At 51.4% G+C, this 20,510-nt stretch overlaps 1 protein-coding gene across 1 annotated transcript; it reads left to right on the plus strand.

The window, feature by feature from the left end:
* The first annotated feature begins 3,943 nt into the window (after positions 1-3,943).
* Positions 3,944-13,131, plus strand: LOC142052338 (uncharacterized). Its single transcript, XM_075082224.1, is given in 2 exon segments — positions 3,944-4,226; positions 6,403-13,131. A coding segment is annotated over 1 exon segment (2,526 nt). The 5' UTR covers positions 3,944-4,226; positions 6,403-6,605; the 3' UTR covers positions 9,132-13,131.
* Positions 13,132-20,510: the final 7,379 nt, after the last annotated feature.

Here is a 20,510-nt window from a genome sequence, read left to right on the forward strand (position 1 = left end):
AGGGGCAGAGGGGATAACCCAATGCCATGGCTCAGAGCTGAACACAGGAGTCCCAATATCAACCTCTGTTTGGTGCTTTTTACATCAAACCCCAGTTCCTGCTCTGTCTTTAGCTATGGCAATTCAAGCGCTTATTCCATAAATGAGAGCTCTGGATGTGCTTTTTTTCCAGTTTTGGCACTGCAATGCAGTTTTATTTCATGTCCTTCCCAGCAGGTTTACATTGTGGTGGTTTGAAGAAAGTAACATCATGAAAGGGATGCTAGAAATAGGAACCAGACAAGGAATTGAAATGAGGAAGGAGAAGTGAGAGCTTCCCCCCCAAAAAAATCTTAACAAAGCTAAATAAAGTCAAGAATAAACATATGCTGGCTGGAAACACAGTAGCTGGAAACATTCATTCCTTGGCAGCAAAGCATCTGACTCTGCACATCAGCCCACTCTTCTGGAGAAAGCTGGGAACCAAGAATATGTCCATCTGGCCTCCAGAAACCCACCTGGGTCTGTACACCCCAGATGGGAAAAACAAAAGCAAGGATACATGAAGGACGCTCCACCAGCAAAACCAGTTGGGGGAAAGCAAGGAGGAGAATTGAAAAACCTGAGCATTGTGAGGACGTGCACTGTACCACGCTCTGAAGACAGACAAGGGTATCAGTGTCATACATGTGGGAAAAGCTTCTTGAAGAAGAGAAATCCACTGGAGGAAGGTCCAAAGTTGTCTACAGAGTTGGAAGGAGATGCACCAGGACCAAGCAGCATCCTTTGCAGAGAGCAAAACAAGGAAGGCCAAGCAGGTACCATCCCCAGAGCAGGGAGATCCATGCCAAGGGTAAGCCTTATGAGGCCTTCACTGTGGTGTACCAGGCGGTGCAGGTCCCAGATAAGAGTGGGGATAGAGTGGACTAAAATACCCACCATGAAAGGTGGCCCAGGCTGCTCATCTCTGCAAGATGCTGTGCTTTGTCCTCTCCACGGTCACAGTTTCTGGATGACCAGAGCAGGTTGGGGATGGCCAGTTTAAATGCAAATATACAGGTCACACAGGATCCTGCTGGCAGCCACCATCTTGGGGTGGTGAAAATCAGTGACACTGATGGGCCTTCACTCCCCTTCAGACCTTGAACCATGCATCCAGATTTCTTCATGTCTCCCATGACCACCACCTGTCAAAATAGAGAGGAAAGCAATTTGAGAGGTGATTCAGGATATCTGATTAAGTTTTTTCCCCTGAACCACCTGGAGAAACTTGTCCTTCTCCATGGACCAGAAGGGACCCAAGCTCTGAGCCTGTGCTCTGCAGCTTGGGCTGCCATCACCTCTGGGCCTCTCCTACTCCATGGATGACAGTAACAAAAAAATCCCACCCTTGTCCAGGACCCAGCAGAGTCAGAGTCAGGTCTATCTGTATTCTCACATTTTATTTTGTTTTTCTTGTGTTTGTAATAAAAACTAAGAAGACCTTGATCCATACCTTACTTGCAGTGATCATGGTTGCCAAGTCTGGAATTAATTTCTTCCCAGGTCAATGGCAGCTGCAGTGTCCCCAGCTCTTGCCCCTTGTGTCTGTTCTTTCTGCCCACTTTTGTGGAAGGTAGACTTTAACTCACCCTTTACTCTTCCATCCTATTCCATGAGGTCTTTACCTGTCCTACATCCATAACATTTGCAAAGTAAATGAGAGCAGACCTTAAGAGTTTGAGGTGGGAGAAATGGAAAAGAGGACTCAGCTGCCTGGAGCAGTGGAAAGCTCTTAAAGGATTTTTCTTTTTGTTTTTTTTTTTTTTTTTATAGGGTGCTTTTCCAAGTCATCCAGCTAAACTTACTCATCCTGTGCCCACAGTCCCATTCAAGTGAGCACAGCCACAGATGGGGGCAAGAAGCAGGACCCCCCTTTCAAAGGTCCTTTGCTGCTAAATGAGTGTAACAGCAGCATGAAGTTGCGACTCCCCATCCACCCGCGTTAGGGTGGATGGTGCCTCCATAGCTGGTCTTCACCAGGACAATTTGTCAACCGAGTCACCACATATCAGCCCCCACTGGGGACAAGAAAGGTATCTGGTGCAACAGCATAAGGTTACAGATGTCAGAGAACTTCACTTCTCCTTTGCCTGGGGCTTTCCCTTCGACTAGCAAGTGCTTTAATCTGCCTATGTCACCTCACTACCTTAACTTAAAAAAAACCCAACAAATAGAACAAAAAAAGAGCATAAAACTATCCACTTGCTCCTGGTGTTTATTCCTTCTTCTCGACTTTGTAACTGGGAAAAGAGAACCAAAGAGGATGTCAGTGTCATTCCTTTTTGTGCTTATTTGGCGAGCCACCTGTGAGCCAGGAGTGTGACATGGGGCGATCCAGAGGGTCCAACTTCCTACCCACAAGGTCCAGCCAAAGTGGAGCTGTTTTTTCCAAGATTTCAAAAATGGGATATAATAATATTTTTTTTCCTGAGAATACTAAATTCCTGTAAAAGACAGAAATAATAATAGTTACAGTATTTCAGCTCAATTTTAGAGATGGGGAAACTAATGCAATACTTCTTATCTACACAAAATCCTACAAGCAACCTATGTCAGTTGTGCACACCCTTATTCTGCGTTTCTGTTCCCCCATGTCATGCTTTGAAATACTTGGGGACTCATTTCATCTGAATAATGATGTCAGGAGACATTGATCTGGCTTCTAAATGACACCAGCAAGTACATATGTGAAATCAGAAAACACAAGGAGCACAAAACGTGCAACCACCAACACAGGCTGAACTCCTTTTTTACGGTACTATTATTTTCATTTTTTAAAATTACTATTTTTTTAGAAGAGTCCTAATTCTGTGAAAGTGTCCCCTCAACACTTTAACGTGTACTACCCAAGCTGCTGTCTGCAAGGTGCTGGTGATAAACAGACAGGCAAAGTGGCTGTGTCTGTATGAGTAATTCAACAGAGCCAAGGACACTTGTCCAGCCCTGAGGGCACCAGGCTGGCTTGTATCCATACAGCTAAACTCCATTCAGGATGGCATCATCCAGCTCTGCCCTGGGAGTCGTCCCTGGATCTAGCTCTGACTCAGGCCAAAAGTTTCAGGAAAAGACATGAGAGTTGAGAAAACCTTGCTCTGGTGCCCAGGAACATCACCATTTGTTTCAGAGGCATGGCTTCAGTTTTCCATCACCCCAAATTAGCACATGTCCAGCAGCCATCAAATGTTTCAGGACCTGCTACATGACCCGGACCGGCAGAACGATGAATTTACTGTGGATTTCTGTAGGCAACAGTGCTGCTGGTTATAACCACAGCCCAAACAAGGCAGCCCGCTAACTGTTACAAAGCACCCAGGAACAGTCAGTCCAGCCTCCCTGGAGAGCTGGGGATTCACAAGGGGGCTCACAGCCGCATGGATAAAACTATTTTCTTGGACTTACTGGGTGCAGACACCCTCAAACTTGTCTAGCAGAGGATGCAGACCTGGGCTCTGCCACTGTCTCACCAAATGCCCCCTTTCAAATCCCCTCACTGCACTTCCCATTTGCAAAGTGTTTTGAGATCCACAGACAAAAAGGTCATGGGAGAGGAGAAGGGGATGGCATTTCTTGCTTGCACAATAATGGGTGTCAGCCACAGGAACAGAGAATGAAAGCACCCACAGCGAGGGCTTGGAGGTATGTAATGGGACTTCTAATGCAAAGCAGTGCGGTTCAGCCACCTAAAAATAGCAATTAAAAAAGAGAGCGAATGTAAATCAAAAGCTATTTCCAGCCTGCTGCAGCGTGGGTGCTGCATTGCCCTAAAACAGCCCCTAGGTTCTAAACATAGGCATCCTCCAAAGTGAACTGTCGAGCAGCATCCCCGCCGAGGACTACAGCTCCCAGGAGCCTGCAGCCCAGGCAGTGCCTGTGCGGGGACCAGGCGCTGGGCAGCCAGGCAGGGGTACCAGCAGGGAGGCAGTGCCAGCTGGGCATCCCCCCACCCATGCCCGAGCGGCTTTAGGGCTGCTGTTTCCTACTCCCAAACCCCTTCTCTCCCTGACCCAGCTCCTCTTTCTCTGTCTCTCCTCCCCCCCAAGTAGTTTTTACATCACTGACAGACTTCCTGTGAGCCAGCACCAGCAGTCATGAGCGAAGTAGCTGGAAGACGAAGAAGAGCTCAAAGTGGGTAGAAATAAGAAAATTTGGCCAATGACACTTGGACACCTCCAGACCCGCGTGCTGCTGAGGGAGATGGGAGACAGGTCAGTAAATGGCTGAGCTGGGATGTCTGGGGCCAGGATGGGATGCTCAGGCTGAACCCCTCCGTGGTGTCTGCATGTGTCCCACAGCACCCCGGGGCAGCAGCAGGGCATCGCTGGAAGCTGGGGTCACCGCTGCAAAGCCGGAGTGTTTGTCAAGGTTGGTTGTGATGAAGCAAACTGCCCCAGCTGGGATAAATTGCCTTGCTTGCCTTTCTCAGGCTGAATCCTGCCTGGGAGCTCTGGCTTGCTCCCCTGGCAGGGGGCGACCGGTGGAGTCGGAGGTATAGCTGGTCCTGCTCGGCATGGCAGCAGGTGGCTTGGCTAAACTCAGGGAGCAGGAACAGCAGCACAACACAGGAAGGGGCATCCGTCCTTTAAAACCTGCCTAAAAAATGCTGCTTCTGGGGTATCTGTGTGTCAAGAGCTTTCAGGAGGGATGGAGGCACGGGTGCGAATGAGTTAATAGGTCCTGCCTCTGCCTTGCAAGGAGGAGCTGTGCCTGTGTGTGTGTGCTGGTGTGGGGGTTATTCCCAGTGAAAGGAGCAGAGCAACAGCTGAGCAGCTGCTCCCATTCATGAGTTTCACAAGCAAAATTCAGGCAGCTGTGCTTACGTGCAACCACCTCCAGAAAAAAACAGCCCAGCACATGGAACAGCCAGGCAGAAAAGTTTGCTCGGAGTCATCTCTGGGCTTGGAAAAATCAGTCACCACAGAGACTAAAAGCAATCTCCATTTCTCAGCCTAACTGAAAGGTCCTCAGAGAACATTTCACCAAACACCAATCCTTTCTCTTGGTGAGAAAGGGGCAGAGGTGCTGCAAATGCCCTGGGTGCTCGCTGGGATGGCTGAGGCAACGTTCCCTTTGCCCAGATGAGTGGTTGGGCAGGGGCTTCCCAGGACGCCTCATCCCTTTGGGGCATTTAAGAGTCAAGGAGCAGAGGAAGAGAGAGTTTTGCCTTGCAGGTAAGTTCTTGGGGCAGTTTGGTGCTGGTTCTCCCATGAAGAAAGTCTATGGCAAATGGGGTTCTTCCGCCTGGAGTTTTTCATGCGATGCGTCAGTAATGCTGGTGGTGTGGCTGCACCTTTCATGGGTCAGGTGTGACAACCTGCAAATTGAAGCTGGTGCCAAGGCAAAGTTAGATCTTCAGCAGTCCAACTGCAGGGCAAGAGGACAGGGGAAAGAGTTGAGTCCTTTCTGTCCTCCTGGACACCAGGAGGACCTCTCTGTCCATTCGGACGTATGCCTGGCCACTAGCCCCAGCAGCCTTGCACAGCTCAGGTGTCTGCCCTGGTGCTGCACAGGGAACTGAGGACACTGGTGTGAGTTTCACTTCTGCCTCCAGCCCATCTGGCTGCAGCTGTGACCCAGATGTCCCTCTCTCCTCACCAAGTTGGACGTGACACAAGATCTCTAGAGAAATAAATGGGCACCTGCCGAGGGATGGGAGCTCCACAGGGTTCACACAGCCAGATGAGACTCAGACAATGCTCAGGCAGTTCTGTTTCACAGATGTGAGATTTTGGTGCTGCTTGGAGGCTATGGAGCCCAGCTTGCCAGAGATGAGCAGCTCTTTGCTCATCCTCAGCATCTCTCCTTGTGGTGCCAGAAGGTCCCTCTCTGCCAGTGCACTGAAGGAGGCACAGATGGTCTCAGCAACCACTCTTCACGTGGAACATGTCTGGCTCTGGCCCTGGCCCCTGGCCTGGGGACAGTCTGGTCATCCCAGCTCAGAGCGGGGATTGTACCACCTGAGGGGTCCTCCAGAAATGGGTCTGGGTATGCCCCTCGCTGAGAGGGATTTACTTCCAGACGTCCTGATGACAGTGAGTTGGTCCCTGATGGTTATGACCACCAGCCTTTACCTCCCCTCTGAAGGAAAATTGGAGTTGGTTCCTGCTCAGAGATCAGCAGGAGACCCACAGACTGCCAGTTTCTTGTCATGAGTACCTGGAGATGTGGAGAAACTCCAGCTTGTGCCAGGAAGCCCCCTTCAATCCCCTCCTAGATTTTACAGTCTCTTGGGCTTTGGTTTTAATAGAATTATCTAAGTTTGGCTGGGCTTTTATTTATTATTTTATTTTCCAGATGACAGCTTACTACACTAAAAGTGGTTTGTTTGTTGGGTTTTTTTTCCTGTTGGCCTTGACAATAACACCTGTCTTGGTTTATTCTCAGGTTTAGCCCTTTTGAAGGAAAACATAGGCTTTCATCTAAAGAAGAGTAACACAAACCAGCACTGGCACGTTCCCATGGTTGCTACCTCCCACCAACCCTGGCAGGCAGGTGGCAATGTCCAGGAGGACGCTCAGCAATGCCTCTCCTAGTAACCACCACCCAGGCCCCCACCTCTGAAGAACCAGGTGATGAAACAGCCAGCCATGATGACTCTGGAGCTCTTGGGGGTAGAGAATTTTCTCAGGCATACTCAGAAGAAGTTGTACACTTGCATGATTTGTGGGGACAGTTTTAAGCACAAGGGCATCCTGATGGCCTACCAGAAATCCCATAAGGAAGAGATACAGGTTGAAGGCTGTGAGGAGGATGGTCCTGATCAGGCTGGAGAGCTGCATGATCAAGAAGCCATCAGAGCTGGAGGGGAGGCCAATGGGGAAGTCCATAGCAAGCACAGCACACAGAGTGATCCTGAGAGAAGGGAAAAGCCCCATTCCTGCACTGAGTGTGGGAAGAGACTCAAGATGAAGGTGGACCTCACCAAGCACCTCCAGACTCACACAAGCGAGAGACCGTTCCCCTGCAATGACTGTGGCAAGAGGTTCGTCACCAAATCACAACACAAGGAGCACCAGAGGATCCACACAGGTGAGCGGCCGTACAAGTGCCTGGACTGTGGGAAGAATTTCACCCAGAAGTCGCAGCTCATCGTGCACCAACGGATCCACACAGGTGAGAAGCCCTACCAGTGCAGCAGCCGCCAGAAGAGTTTCGTGGACAAGTCGCAGCTGGTGGCCCACCACCAGATTCACACGGGCAACCATCCCTTCCAGTGCGGGGTGTGCAGCCGCGTCTTCCGCCAGAAGATCACCCTCGTCAAGCACCAGCGGGTCCACAGTGCCAAGGGGGCCCAGAGGGACACCACCAGGGCCATCGTGGCTGAATCCACTCCTGCAGGGTAGAAGATCTTCCGCTGCAGCACCTGTGGGAAAGAGTTCAAGAAGAAATCAGTGCTGGTGACCCACCAGAGGATTCACACTGGGGAGGACCCATACCCCTGCCCCTTGTGCGGGAGGTGCTTCCGGCAGAAGATCCACCTCACCCGGCATCAGCGGACCCGTGGGCGGCCTGATGCCCATGTCTGTGGAGCCTGTGGGGACCAATTCTGCAGCAAGAGGGAGATGCTGAAGCACCACCAAGGCTACCATCCCCAGCAGGCCCCACACACCTGCACCACCTGTGGAAAGCGCTTCAGCCAGAAGGTCGGCCTCACAGCCCACCGCCATGTCCATGTGTGGGAGGAGACCCCCAGCGCCACAGGGGATGGGCATCCCCACACCACCCTTGGTGGTACCCACACATGCGGCCAGTGTGGGAAGACGTTCACCAAGAAGGGAAACCTGGCCAACCACCAGCAGGCTCATGCTGAGGGCCAGGGTTACCGCTGTAGGGCTTGCGGCAAGGGCTTCGCCAAGCACGGGGAGCTGACCCAGCATGAGCAAACCCACACCGGGGAGAAGCCCTACGGGTGTGGGCAGTGTGGCAAGCGCTTTGCCCAGCGCACCCAGCTGGTCACCCACCAGCGCATCCACACCAGCGAGCGGCCCTACCCCTGCAGTGACTGTGGCAAGGGCTTCCGTCAGAAGATCGCCTTGGTCAAGCACTGCCGCGTCCATGAGCGTGGCAGGGACAAGGGAGGTAGCGAAGACATCAGTGCCAACATCAGTGCCAATGTTGACACCAATGCCACCAACACCAATGCCAGTGTCAAGACCAATGCCAAGGTCAATGCCAATGCCAAGGTGGATGGTAAAGATGAGGAGAGCCTGGCTCTCCCCTGTCAGAGGCTCCCCGTTGGTGAGTGGCCCTTCTCCTGCAGTGAGTGTGGGAAGGGCATTGCCCAGAAGGCTCAGCTAGTAGTCCACCACCGCATCCACACCGGGGATCGCCCCTTCCTCTGCGCTGATTGCCCCAAAGCTTTCATCAACAAGTCTCACCTTGTTGTCCACCGCCGTATCCACACTGGCAAGCGCCCCTTCCCCTGTGCTGCCTGCAGCCGAGCCTTCATCCAGAAGGTCACCCGCATCACCCACCAGCGGGTCCACACATGGGAACACCAGCCACCACATACCCCAGTTCCCCTTGGACCCCAGGGTGAGGAATGGCCCTTCACCTGTGCCATCTGTGGGAGAGGTTTCCACAAGGAGATTGCCCTGATCACCCATCGGCGAGTCCACGCCAAGTATGAGCCCAACCGCTGCAGCAAGTGTGGGCAAGTCTTCCCTGACAGGGCCCAGCTCCGGCTCCACCAGCCCTCCCATGCCAAAGACCGACCATTCGAGTGTGCCACATGCGGGAAGGACTTCAAGAGGAAAGAGATCTTGATTACCCACCAGTGGGTCCACACAGGAGAGGTGCCCTTCCAGTGCCCCCTGTGCAGCAAAAGCGTCTCACAGAAGGCCAACCTCATGAAGCACCAGCTCACTCACACCCGCCAGGGCCCGTTTATCTGCTCCGACTGTGGGCAAAGCTACACCACCGCTGGACATTTCAAGAGGCACCAGAAGAACCACCTCAAGAAGCAAAGTCCTCCTAGTGAGCGAAAGGAGCCCCCTGAGGACCTCGTGATCAGCTGTGTGCCACCAGAGCCAGTGGGTGACCACAGCAGCCTCATCATTGTGGTGAAGACAGAGGCTGATGCTGAAGACTACGAGGTCCTACAGGTCCCATGATGGCAAGGATGAAGCACTCAGGGAGGGAAGGGCTGATGCCTGCTCACTTGGGGATGGGGATGCTGCATCTGCCACCAAGGTCCACGGTCCCATGGGAGCTGCTCCCCTGGGAACATCTCACAGTATTTGGTGAGAGCCAGGAGTGGAAAATCTGGAAGGATCTGGACTTCAGCACACAGCAATCCCTGAATCAAACCTCAGTCAAACTGGCTGACACAATGCAGAATTTGGGGGCGAGGGAGGGACATAAATACATATTTGGGCTTCTTTTTTATATCTTATATAAAAGTCCTCATTTCAAGTGGGTTGCGGGTTTTTTTGCTATCAGGAGGGCTGAGAAGCTTGGATTTCAAAGCAAGTAAATGAAATCTGTGATTTCGGATATAGTCACATGACTCCAAGAGCTGGAGCTTTAAAAAAAAAAAAAAGGACCAAGAATCTCACCAAATGTTCTGAGGCTTGCCATCACAGACTTCACGGCAGGAGCCGTAGCAGACCATTTTTCGTCCCTAGCTTTCCAGCAGCTGACACCAGCACTGGCCATCTTGAAGACACGTGGAGCAGCACGGGGTCTGCTACCGTGGAGAAACTGCAGCCAGAAATAAGGGAGTATGTCATGGGCAAAGGACTCAGGGATGGGGACCCTGCTGGCACGTGGGGAAGGACCGCTGAGGTCAGTAACGCTCCTCGTGGAGGGCAAACACCTGTCCAGGCGGACTAGTTTGCAAAGCCAGAGTAAGAGCCCTGGCTGGGAACTAACACAGGGTTTATATGAAGACATCGCTTTGCCTAGTTTAAAATAATGTCATGCATGGGTTGATCATGCAGGATAATCCCTGGGCATATTTATTACGGAGTTGAGGGCATTCTTTGCACAGCCACAGTATCAGAGCAGCATTTGGGAGATTGCCAGACCTGTTTCTTGCACCACGTGCCCAGCTGCAATGCCAAGATGTGGCTCCTAAACCCGGAGACCGCTGGTCTGTGTCATGTACAGCCGCACAGAAACCCTCCACAACTGTCCTCCGTGTCACACATTTGAAGTCGTGACCACAGCGTGGCACCAGAAAAAGGTGTGTTTAATTCCTCTGCCAAGAAAAGGAGGCATTAGGTTGCTCCTAGTGCCCCAGCAGCTGGGGTGGAGCTGGGGGTTGGCAGAGGCTGTTCCCACCGCAGGTGCAGACGAGCCTCCCCACAACTGGCATGAAGACTCTGCCCTCATGGGCTGTGCTGTCCCATAGGACTCCTCGGACCCAGCTCAGTGACGCGGAGGCCACCTCCACGGAGCCCCTGTAAGGCCGCCTGGCTAAGCCAGTTTGCCCTTCAGAGTGGTTTTGGAGGAGGAGAAGGAAAGGGCTTTTCTGGGCAATCACTTAAGGTGCCACTTCACACTTGCTAAGGGGCTTGAGTTTCTTTTGTATTCTGGATGTTACTGCCCAAGCTCGCTTGAGAGAGAGTAAGAAGGGCATTTACCACCCCCTGCCCGGAGCCGGGTGCTCCCCATGCCCAGAGCAGCACCCTCCACCCTCCAGCTCTCTCCTTAACGGCCAGGTTTTGCCTTCGAGGTTGCACGAAGGCGGCAAGGCACAACACCGTGTCCAAGCAATGCTAACTTTCAGCACCTGCACGTGCCTCCGGAGCTCAAGCAGCCACCCCGCGCTTTCAGCATCTCTCACCATTGCTGGATTCGGCACGCGCCCGGTGCTCCATCCCCCAGCGCGGCCCCTGCTGCTCTGCCTCCTGCCCATTGAATTAAAATCCTGCTATTAGCTACAGCAAAGAGCTCCGATGCCACGAAGTGATGGCAGGAGCCAAAGGAAGGATCGATACATCACTATTAGCGTGCAAAATCTGGGCCAGCTTGTCTTCGAACCCCACGTGGTCACTAGACCAGCCGAATGGATAGTTACACAAAATTAAGGACCATTTTAATTTTATTCTTTTTTTCCTCCAGTAGATCTGTTTGATTTTGAAGATACCTTACAGCATTTCTGTTGTTTTAATCAGCTTTTTTTTTTTTCCCCTGCATTTATTTTGCTGGCGGTAAATTCATCAGCCCCAAATAGGTAGACTGATAACAGACCGTGATAACAGTACACTAAACTATTACACGACAAGCAGGGAATTAAATCATTCACTGGAAAACAGGCCATGGTGGAAGACTGCAGTTTGCTGAAAGCTTTGTATCCTTTCAAGCTTTTTTTTTTTTTTTAATGCAACATGGCCTTGCTCCAGTAATCTTTGCACAGCTCTGCCCCATTTCTGCACGCTGAAGGGACAGCGAGCTGGCGTGTAGGCTCAGCCCTCACTGACCAGTTGCCCCTGCCTTGTCCCTTGTTTGGGGCTTTTCTCTCAGGAATTAAACAACAGCGAGGAATAAACTATCCAGCTCCCCTTTCCTAGCTGATCCTGATTTCTTTAAGTCACATTATGTTTTGCTAATAGTCCTGCTGCACATAAACAGACTCGAACTGGGGATGATGAGAAAGCGGCTGCGTACATTGCATGGCAAAACTTCTGCCCTGATTAAGGTGGCTGCTTTTCCAACCAGAGGGTTTATGAGTGATGAGTAACAGACCACGTTACTGGAGCACAGATACAAGAAGAAAAGGCATTGCCTAAGCATCTTTCAGATAAGACCCGGGAGGACGAACAGTAGAACGTGGGCACAGCCCGGCTGGACTCTCCTTTGGGAAACAGGAGCAGCTCTGTGTTTATGAGCTGTGGTTGGGCAGTTTTCCATTGGCTTTCTAGAAAAGTTTGATTGCTGTGGGGTGAATGAAGAAGAATTTTGAGTCTAACAAAGTCTCTCACCTGCAAATCATCCCAATGTCAAGTAAGACAATAAAACAGATTGGCACTGTAGCTATTTAGACTGGATATAAGGAAAAAAATTTTTACAATGAGGGTGGTGAAACACAGGAACAGGCTGCCCAGAGAGGTGGGGGATGCTCTGCTCCTCAGGACATTCCAGGTCAGGTTGGACAGGACTCCGAGCAACCTGATCTAGCTGAAGATGTCCCTGCTCGCTGCAGGGGGGTTGGACTGGATGGCCTCTAATGGTCCCTTCCAACCAAGCCATTCTGTGATTTCATGAGTCTATGACTCTATTTTCCCTGGCTCAGTGGTTGCGGGTCCACCACGCTCTGGGGCTGGCTTTATCTCACCTGAATTCATGTCTCTACAGCACAGACGTAAACAACCGAGCTGGTCATCTCCCATTTAAAATCAAAGGAGAGAAACAGATGAAGAAGGTGATTTTTCTGCCCTATTTAGGTGTCCACTCCGGGGATGAGACTCCAGGACTTCATTGACTCTCTGGCTACGTCTCCATGGGCTGCAGAGGGGAGCTGGGCTCAGAAGGAGACATCCCCATCTGTTCATGGGGTTTTTAGCCCACAGCAGCCAATCTATTTGGGAAAAAAGCAGGGGCTGTAGGGACACAGGCTGCAATGGCCAGCAGTTATTAGGCGTAACGGGAGCACGGAGTCAGCTCTGCAGATGCCTCTGCTGCAAAAACATCCCAGCCCTTAACAACTTGTTTGCTGCGTTGTGTGGCACCGATGAAGCTCTGCCTACAAACAGTCCTGGCTGTGTGTGGCTTCCCGAGGGGAGAAGCTGGTGTAGACAGGGGTGTGGAAAGGCAGGTATAATCCACACAGAGGGAGATGATTATTTCCCAGGTATATTTTTTATGACTTTGTTTTTATTTATTGGTAGGCAGAAGGTAGCCATGCAGGAGACGGAGGAACTAGCAGGAGCTGTGAACACCTACTGAAATATTAACATACGTTATTTGCTGTTCTTCCCTATGTTTGTTTTTACAAAGCAAAATAAATTACATTTTTCAATTGTCCTTCTTTTTAATATCACATCCCAGCATACTTTTGCTGTACAAGATCCTCCAGCTATGAAATTCACCTCTTTCCCCTAGATTTTTTCTGTATTTCCTCTGTTTTGCAGATAGTTTGCCTCTATTTTTCTAATAAAAATCTGTACTAAAAAAAGCTGTGCTTCAGCGCTGTTGGATTCAAGTCAGCCCAAATGGGATGGAGGTGGGGGGGTGAGAGCTTGGGATGGAAGCATCCACCTGGGATCAGGACACCAGCATCCTCATCGCGATTCAACCCTTCAAACCACGGCAGGTCTGAAGGGGGAATTGTGTGAGACAGGTTTTGCTGTAAGAATCACTGAGGAGGAACTTAACTTTCTAAGCCTCTCTATAAACATTTGGAAAAGTACATGCAAGGTCCTCACTCACCTTGGTGTAAATCAGTCTGCAAAAATCAGTCATAAACAGAGGCAAAACACAGGTGAAAACTGTGACTGATGAGAAATCTTGTCTCCAAGCGTCTGGTGCATCCTGGTAGCCTCGTGCTCAGATCGTTGCTGTTTCTGGTGCTGGTCGCTTTGCAGACAGGAGCTCATCGGTGGGGAATGAGCAGCAGGGCAGGAAGTGAGAACGAGCCCGCTCTTGCTCGCATTCACACCTTGCATCGTGAGCCTCCTAAAACCGCTACTCCCCATGCCAGCCCAGGTGTGCTTCCTGGGACACAGGGCGACCCTTTTTTAAGAAACAGGAAGTAGACATGATGGAAAAGACACAAACCACTTTTATTTAACAAATCCCTTGCTGGCGCACTCAGCTAAGGCGCTGGTCCCCAGGCACTCCTGTTCCCTTCCTGTGGTTCGCCCCGGACCTTAGCTCTGCTTTGTGGTTTGTGATGGCACTTGGGCTACACATTTGGGGACCTCTCTGAGCCAGACGTGTGCCGCAGGCCATTCGGTGACACAACGGGATGTTTCTTTCCAGTGCCCCTTAGCTGTTTTCCAAGCAACCCTCACCAGCCAGGGGAACAGCTGGATCCTCCAGCCTCCGTCAACCCCCATTTCTGTTTGCACCAAACAGCCGGTCGCGAGAGCAGACTTGCTCCTTCCTCCTACAGACAGACATTTGTTATTCAGAACAAAATATTATGTTGCCATGTTATTTAATCAAGTCAAAATTCATAGGCAGCATCTGTGCAGACGATAAAATGTTTTGGGACAGTTTAGTCCTTTTCTTATCTGAGTGATTACGGTTATGTAAAGATTTCTCTTTCAAATACGGAGATGGAATTTCATAAGCGAGGGACCAAAACAGTGCCAAGTAGCCAGCCATCTCCCCTTGATCACACTGGATTAGTACAATTAATCTGTAGGTATTAGTGACCAGCAGGGTTTTGCCTGGAGGATATAATATATATTTATTATTTCATATCTGATTTCCCCCAAGAGGTAGAAAATTCAAACGTGGGCTTTTCTTTTCATCGTTGTATTTTTGCAAATGGGGTTGTGGGATTTGGAGAATTACCAAGGGGCTCCTGACCAGAGCGGGGATGGTTAGCAAAGGGAGGAAAGAGACCTCTGTTCATGTTTTTTTGCGTCTTCTGAGAACGGTGCAATTGCTAATTGCCTGTTGGACGAGCACAAACCAGCGTGGGACCCTCAGCCAGGACCTGCTGGGGTTAGTGAGAGGGTAGCAAACACCCACCAGTATAACCAGCCTTAAAGGCACTTTCCAGACACTGCTGCTATTGCTGCCTAACACTGGAGGAGAACAAAGCTCCGAAATATGGAATTATAAACCTGGGAGGACCAGGAATCGGTATTCTCGTGCTCCTGTTCAGCTGCTGTAACAACACATCTCATATAAATACCCCTTCCACTAACATGAAGCCTTTGAAGAGAGAGCAGAGCTTTGCTCTGTTCCTGAAATGAAAATAAAAAAAGGAAAGTCCCTTACAGATCAACGGCTTAAACGCTGCTCTTAGCACTCTATCAAAGGCTGGCACAGGTGGATTTAGCTTGCGTGGGTTGACTGCTGGGAAAACAATTGGTTACGACTCTGGTGCTTCCTGTACCTCCCAGTCTTCACAAACCCGCCAAGAGCCACCAAAAGATGCAAGGAAAAGAGAAGAACCAACCGCGCCAGCACGCAGCGATCTTTCCTCCAAGTACCCATTTTGAAACCGCCACCTGCCAATGTTACTGATTTTTCACCACTTCTTGTATTGGAAGAGAAAATAAACCTTTCTTTTCTACCTCCCTTCTTCACACACGTCTTAAAACTGGGGATGACCCTAAATTCTGTCTAAATCCAGAGCTAGGGTCCTGGCAACGCAAGCCAAGATATTACTTAGAAAGGGCCAATGGGTTTTGCCAGTGCTTTTCATTTTTCGCAGCTTTATGAAATGAATGAGCTGTAGATTACAGCAGAAAGCAGAGTGTTACATGATCAGCACGGATAGGAACATGGAAATGAGTGTGGCAGAGCGATGCGGAGTTAGATTGAGGTTCAGCAGCCACCGCTTATAAATACTAAACTCTGCCTATCTGGTGCAGAAGGTGAATTGCAGGTCACGGCAAAGATTGGAATCAAAAAGGTTTAAGCTGAATTTCCAAAGTACATCTGTTGGACCTGTCTTTGTTAGGACAAGCCTGTCACCTTCGGCTTTGTTTTTTATCAGGGTTTTTTTTGCAAGGGACAGGCTAGGCAAGCTTCACACTGCTACCTTCAGGTGTCGGCTGTGCTCCCCTCCCCGGCATCCTGCTCCATCAGCAGAGCAAACCCAGTGTTTTTGTGATGCCTTTTTGCAATTCCCACTTAATACCGACACACGTCTTGCCCCAGACTCCGCAGAGGCTGCCTGGGAGACTACAGCCATCCGTACTGTAAATAATTGCATTTAATCAGATGGATCCCCCCAACTCCATAAGCTCATGGCAGGGGTATCCAAACTTCACTCTTTCACCCCAGCTATACACTCCCCTGAAGATGAACTATGTTTCTAAGACTTTATTGGGATTGTTGTCTCACTTGCATTAAAATCCAGGCTGCAACAGCATTTTCAGTCCTTGAACTAACAGCAGCATTAGAGCAACGCAGTGCTGGAGGTCCAGGGCTGCAGCACAACTGAAACACACAGAAGAGCTGAAAATAAAACGTAGGGTTTCCGTGTCGAAACACCTTCCTTGCACTTGCTATTTTCTGCCTGAGAGCACCCTCTTCTGGGAAGCGGGTGCTGCTCGCTGAAGGGAGCACCCTGCTCAGCCTGCATCAGCTCCTCAGTGCCTGAGCAGCAGCAAGCAAAGGGCAGAGCCCTCCCGGGGTGAGTTTAAGCAGAGTGGCAATAGACAGTCTCTTCTGCGCTATTTTTTACAGTTCCCTCTGAAGGAGTTTGAAGATCGTTGCGTGATAAAGTATTGGTCAAAGCCACAGCAGCCGGTTATTTGCTACCCACTAGCTGATGGGTGCAGCTCCCAGCAGCCAGGGATCAGCACAGACACTGGTAAAGTCGGGTGAGTTGCTGCCTGGCACTGCTGGAGCAGCAGCTAAAATCTGCACCGTCCTAATTTTTAATTAAGTACGTCCCAGCTTTTCAGTTGTTTGCTTGAAACACAGGTGAGGAAGCACGTTTTTGCAAACCATGTGCATATCAGCCAGGACAAGACCACGCGTGTTCCGCTGGCTACATCTCATAGCGACCCGGGCTGTGAGCGAAGCAGGGGATGAGCAGCTCAGCTGCCCAGGGACGCCAGGCAGGGCCGGGGAAGGCACCATCAGCACCCGTCCGGCTGGGCTCCAGATTGCACCTCCTCCAAAATCATCCTCACCCCTTGCCCTCTGCAACGGCAGGAGCGCCTCGCTTGTGGCTAGCGTTGGTCAGGCCTCCACTTGAAAAGATTTAATGTAGAGCAGATGGTTCCAGGGCTCGTTTGTATTTCAAATAACAAGGTTTTTAACTACAAACCACACGCAGGCTTCACCTGCATCCTGGGCCAGCGCTCCCCTTTGAAGGCCAAGCAGTGAAGTTGAAACACAATTTGATAATTAGTTCCCTGGTGATGGTTTCCCTCTCATGGCTGCAAACTTTCATCTATTCTTACACTCAGGAAACAGCACTGCTGCGTTTGCTGGCAGTGTGGAGGTGTTTAATTACCTTTTTCAAGCACAGAGAGCAGCAGGGAGATGGACAAAGAGGAGCTGACCTGAGTTTCCAGCTGCTGCTCAAAAGGAGCCGGTGGGCAGCGGGAGCAGCTGGGAGCGACCGGGTCTGACACCTGCTTGGAGGCAGCACGTCCCTCGATGCAGCTCAAAACCCAAGTAATTAAAGGGTCCACTTGGATCCTCTGAAACAGGGACACCCCAAAGCACTGATCGCTTTGGAAAGCCCTGCCTGCCCTTCTGTACTCCTGTCCCTGCCCGCAGGCTGCTGGCTGGGTTTGTACAGCGCCGGGCACGAAGGCGCTTTGGCTTCTCTGGTCTGTGTTTCACTCAAATTAATAACCAGGCTTCATTTATTACATTCGCTCTGTGCGCCTTGGAGCATTTCCCAGCGATGATGACCCTCGCTTGCCCCAGCACAAGGGAAACTGAGGCTAAGAAAGCCTCCTAGCAGGGACGCACCGGCGCACGTCTCCACGGCTTACACGTTGCAGGTACTTGGAGCAGCCCCCCATCAAAGCACCACCCTGGTGCATCTGCCCTGCTCCAGGTCAGGCTCCTCTTTCCATTGCCCCCTTTTGGGCACAAGGCAGACCCATAAAACTGCCAGTCTAACTCAAGGATGCACTTTGAGGAAGAAAAGGACAACTAAAAGCGGTGACCACATGCCTGCTGTCACCACCAGGATGAATTCGTGCAACCAAGCCCAGGAAAGCAAAACAAAATCAGCACCGCAGTGATTTATGGGCATGGCGAAACCACCACCCTCCCCACCCGTGCCTGCCCCTCCCTCTCCGATGCCCGTGACCCATCTGCTTCTGCAGAAGTTTAGCTGAACCTAAAGGAACTCAGAAGCGCAGAGGAAGCAGCTCCCAGACACACAAAGTGATTGATGTTTTCAAGAATCTTCTCCTGCATTCCTTTTTTTAAAGCCTTTTATTGCTGACTGTCAGACCTGCTTATGCAAGGCTCTAATGCAGCTAAAGCTCCTTAGAAGAGGCTTATGCACCTACGGCTGATGGAGCCAGCAGTGGCAGATGGCTTATTTACACCAGGGCTGAAGATAGGTGGGGATCAGGCCTCAGATTTAGTTATCAGGACAGATGGGCAAGGGCAGGCAGGTAAATTGCAGCCTGCAGCTACACTGCTCAGGTTCTTCCCATTGAAACACCAACTCTGCTTCTCCCCACTGGGAATTTTGGGAATTTTTTAGGGTATCAGATCAAAGCCCTCTCAAAAGCATCCAATTTATTTCTTATCTAAGACTCTGTGATTCAGAGGAATGTATTATTAGTTATTATTTTGGCTAAAGCTCTTAGATCATAATTTGATTTCACTGGACAGAATCATCTGGACAGGCTGGAGAGCTGGGCCCAGGGGAACCTCAGGAAATTCAACAAGAGCAAGTGCAGGGTCCTGCCCCTGGGGAGGAACAACCCCCCCGCACCAGCACAGGCTGGGGGGGACCTGCTGGAGAGCGGCTGTGCTGAGAAGGCCCTGGGGGTGCTGGGGGGCAGCGAGGTGACCCTGAGCCAGCACCGGGCCCTTGGGGCCAAGGGGGCCAGCGGTGCCCTGGGGTGCATGGAAAGGCGTATGGGCAGCAGGGCGAGGGAGGTTCTCCTCCCCCTCTGCTCTGCCCCAGTGAGGCCACACCTGCAGGGCTGCGGCCAGTTCTGGGCCCCCAGTTCCAGAAGGGCAGGGAGCTGCTGGAGCAAGGCCAGCGCAGGGCTGCCAAGGTGCTCAGGGGCTGGAGCATCTCCCTTGGGAGGAAAGGCTGAGGGACCTGGGCTTGTTCAGCCTGGAGAAGAGAAGGCTGAGGGGGGATCTCATCAATGCCTATAAATACCTGAAGGGCGGGTGTCAGGGGGATGGGGCCGGGCTCTTTTCAGCGGTGCCCAACGCCAGGCCAAGGGGCCACGGGCACAAGCTGGAACACGGGAAGTTCCACCTGACCATGAGGACAAACGCCTTCCCTGTGCGGGTGCCAGAGCAGGGGCACAGGCTGCCCAGAGAGGCTGTGGGGTCCCTTCCCTGGAGACATTCACCCCCCGCCTGGACGCGGCCCTGTGCCCCTGCTCTGGGGGTGCCTGCTCAAGCAGGGGGTGGGACGGGGTGATCTCCAGAGGTCCCTTCCAGCCCCTGCCGTTCTGTGATCTGTAGTCATGTTTTAAAGAGAGCTCTTGCAGACCTGCAAAGGACCCAGCCAGTGCAACGATTTTCAGCTCAGCTTCCCCTGCAGCCACAGGGCAGTTGCCGAAACAGAAATTGAGCCCCGTAGGAGCCGCTCCTGGGAACCAGCCACAAGCACATGGCAGGGGGAAGGTCATGGCTGAATCCATGCCTGCTGCCAGGGCTCCTCAACTCTGCACGGTGCTTGCTCTGCCCAGCCCAGGACAGCCCCTGGCCTAGCATGCCTCCAGCCAGCCACATCCAGTACAGTGCTAGAGATGATGTTTTCTAACCTGTCTTTACATGAGCATTCTAAACCCAAGCAAAAGCCTCCTTTTCCTTGCAGGAGGATGCTTCCCTACTCTCTGAAGCAGAGGTTTCTAGTCCAGGGATGGAAATCCCTGTGATGCAGTACCAGAGTCCCCTCCAAGGCCTAGAGGACATGGGAGCAGGCTGAGGTGAAATGATGCAGGAGAGAAGACCTTGCCTCTGTGCTCTTTAGTGGGATGAGAACCTGAAACATAAGTAGGTGTGAGGCCTCTCTTAACTGCTGGGTCAGGCAGGGGTTAGCGCTCCCCAAAGGCTAAGGTGCCGTTCCCAGCTCCCCAGTAAGGCACTGTCACAACACATGGGTTTGAATTTCTCAAGTGCCCTGGGCATTCAAAGGGTACCTGGCTCTTTTCCCACCTGCTTAGCGCAACCTCTGGTTTCACTCCTTGCTGCCAGTAGACACACTTAATGAAAAAGCGACCCTGCCAGCGCACCTACTCTCCCTGCTCCCAGCTGCTCGCTCCCTCAGCCAAGCAAACCAAGCATACCAAGCATCCCAAGCAAGGGCAAGAACTGGAACAGGATTTTCCATCCCCTCTGTTCTGCTGCATGCAAATGCTCCCAATTCTGCAGAAACAGGTATCGAACACCTGCAGCCAAAAGAAAGCACTGAACCCAGCCCTCGGGAGGCTGCATGAAGCACTGTGCAATGGTGAAGACAGAGACCTTGATCATCCCCTCATAAACACGAGGCCAAGCAACTAGTGCCGTCTTGCACAAGTATCCGAGGTGATCTAAACCCAGATGACAGGGTGTACGGTCCCTGCCTTCCTGAGGGGCTGCAATAAACCCAGGAGGCACACAGCCGTAAGCAGGGGCTGGAGGGGGGAGGGAAAAATCCAAAACCAACCAAACATTTCTGAAGAAAGTACAAGGCTGCATGACCACAGAGA

This window comes from Phalacrocorax aristotelis, chromosome 2 (assembly GCF_949628215.1).
Source record: "Phalacrocorax aristotelis chromosome 2, bGulAri2.1, whole genome shotgun sequence".
Classification (NCBI taxonomy): domain Eukaryota; kingdom Metazoa; phylum Chordata; class Aves; order Suliformes; family Phalacrocoracidae; genus Phalacrocorax; species Phalacrocorax aristotelis.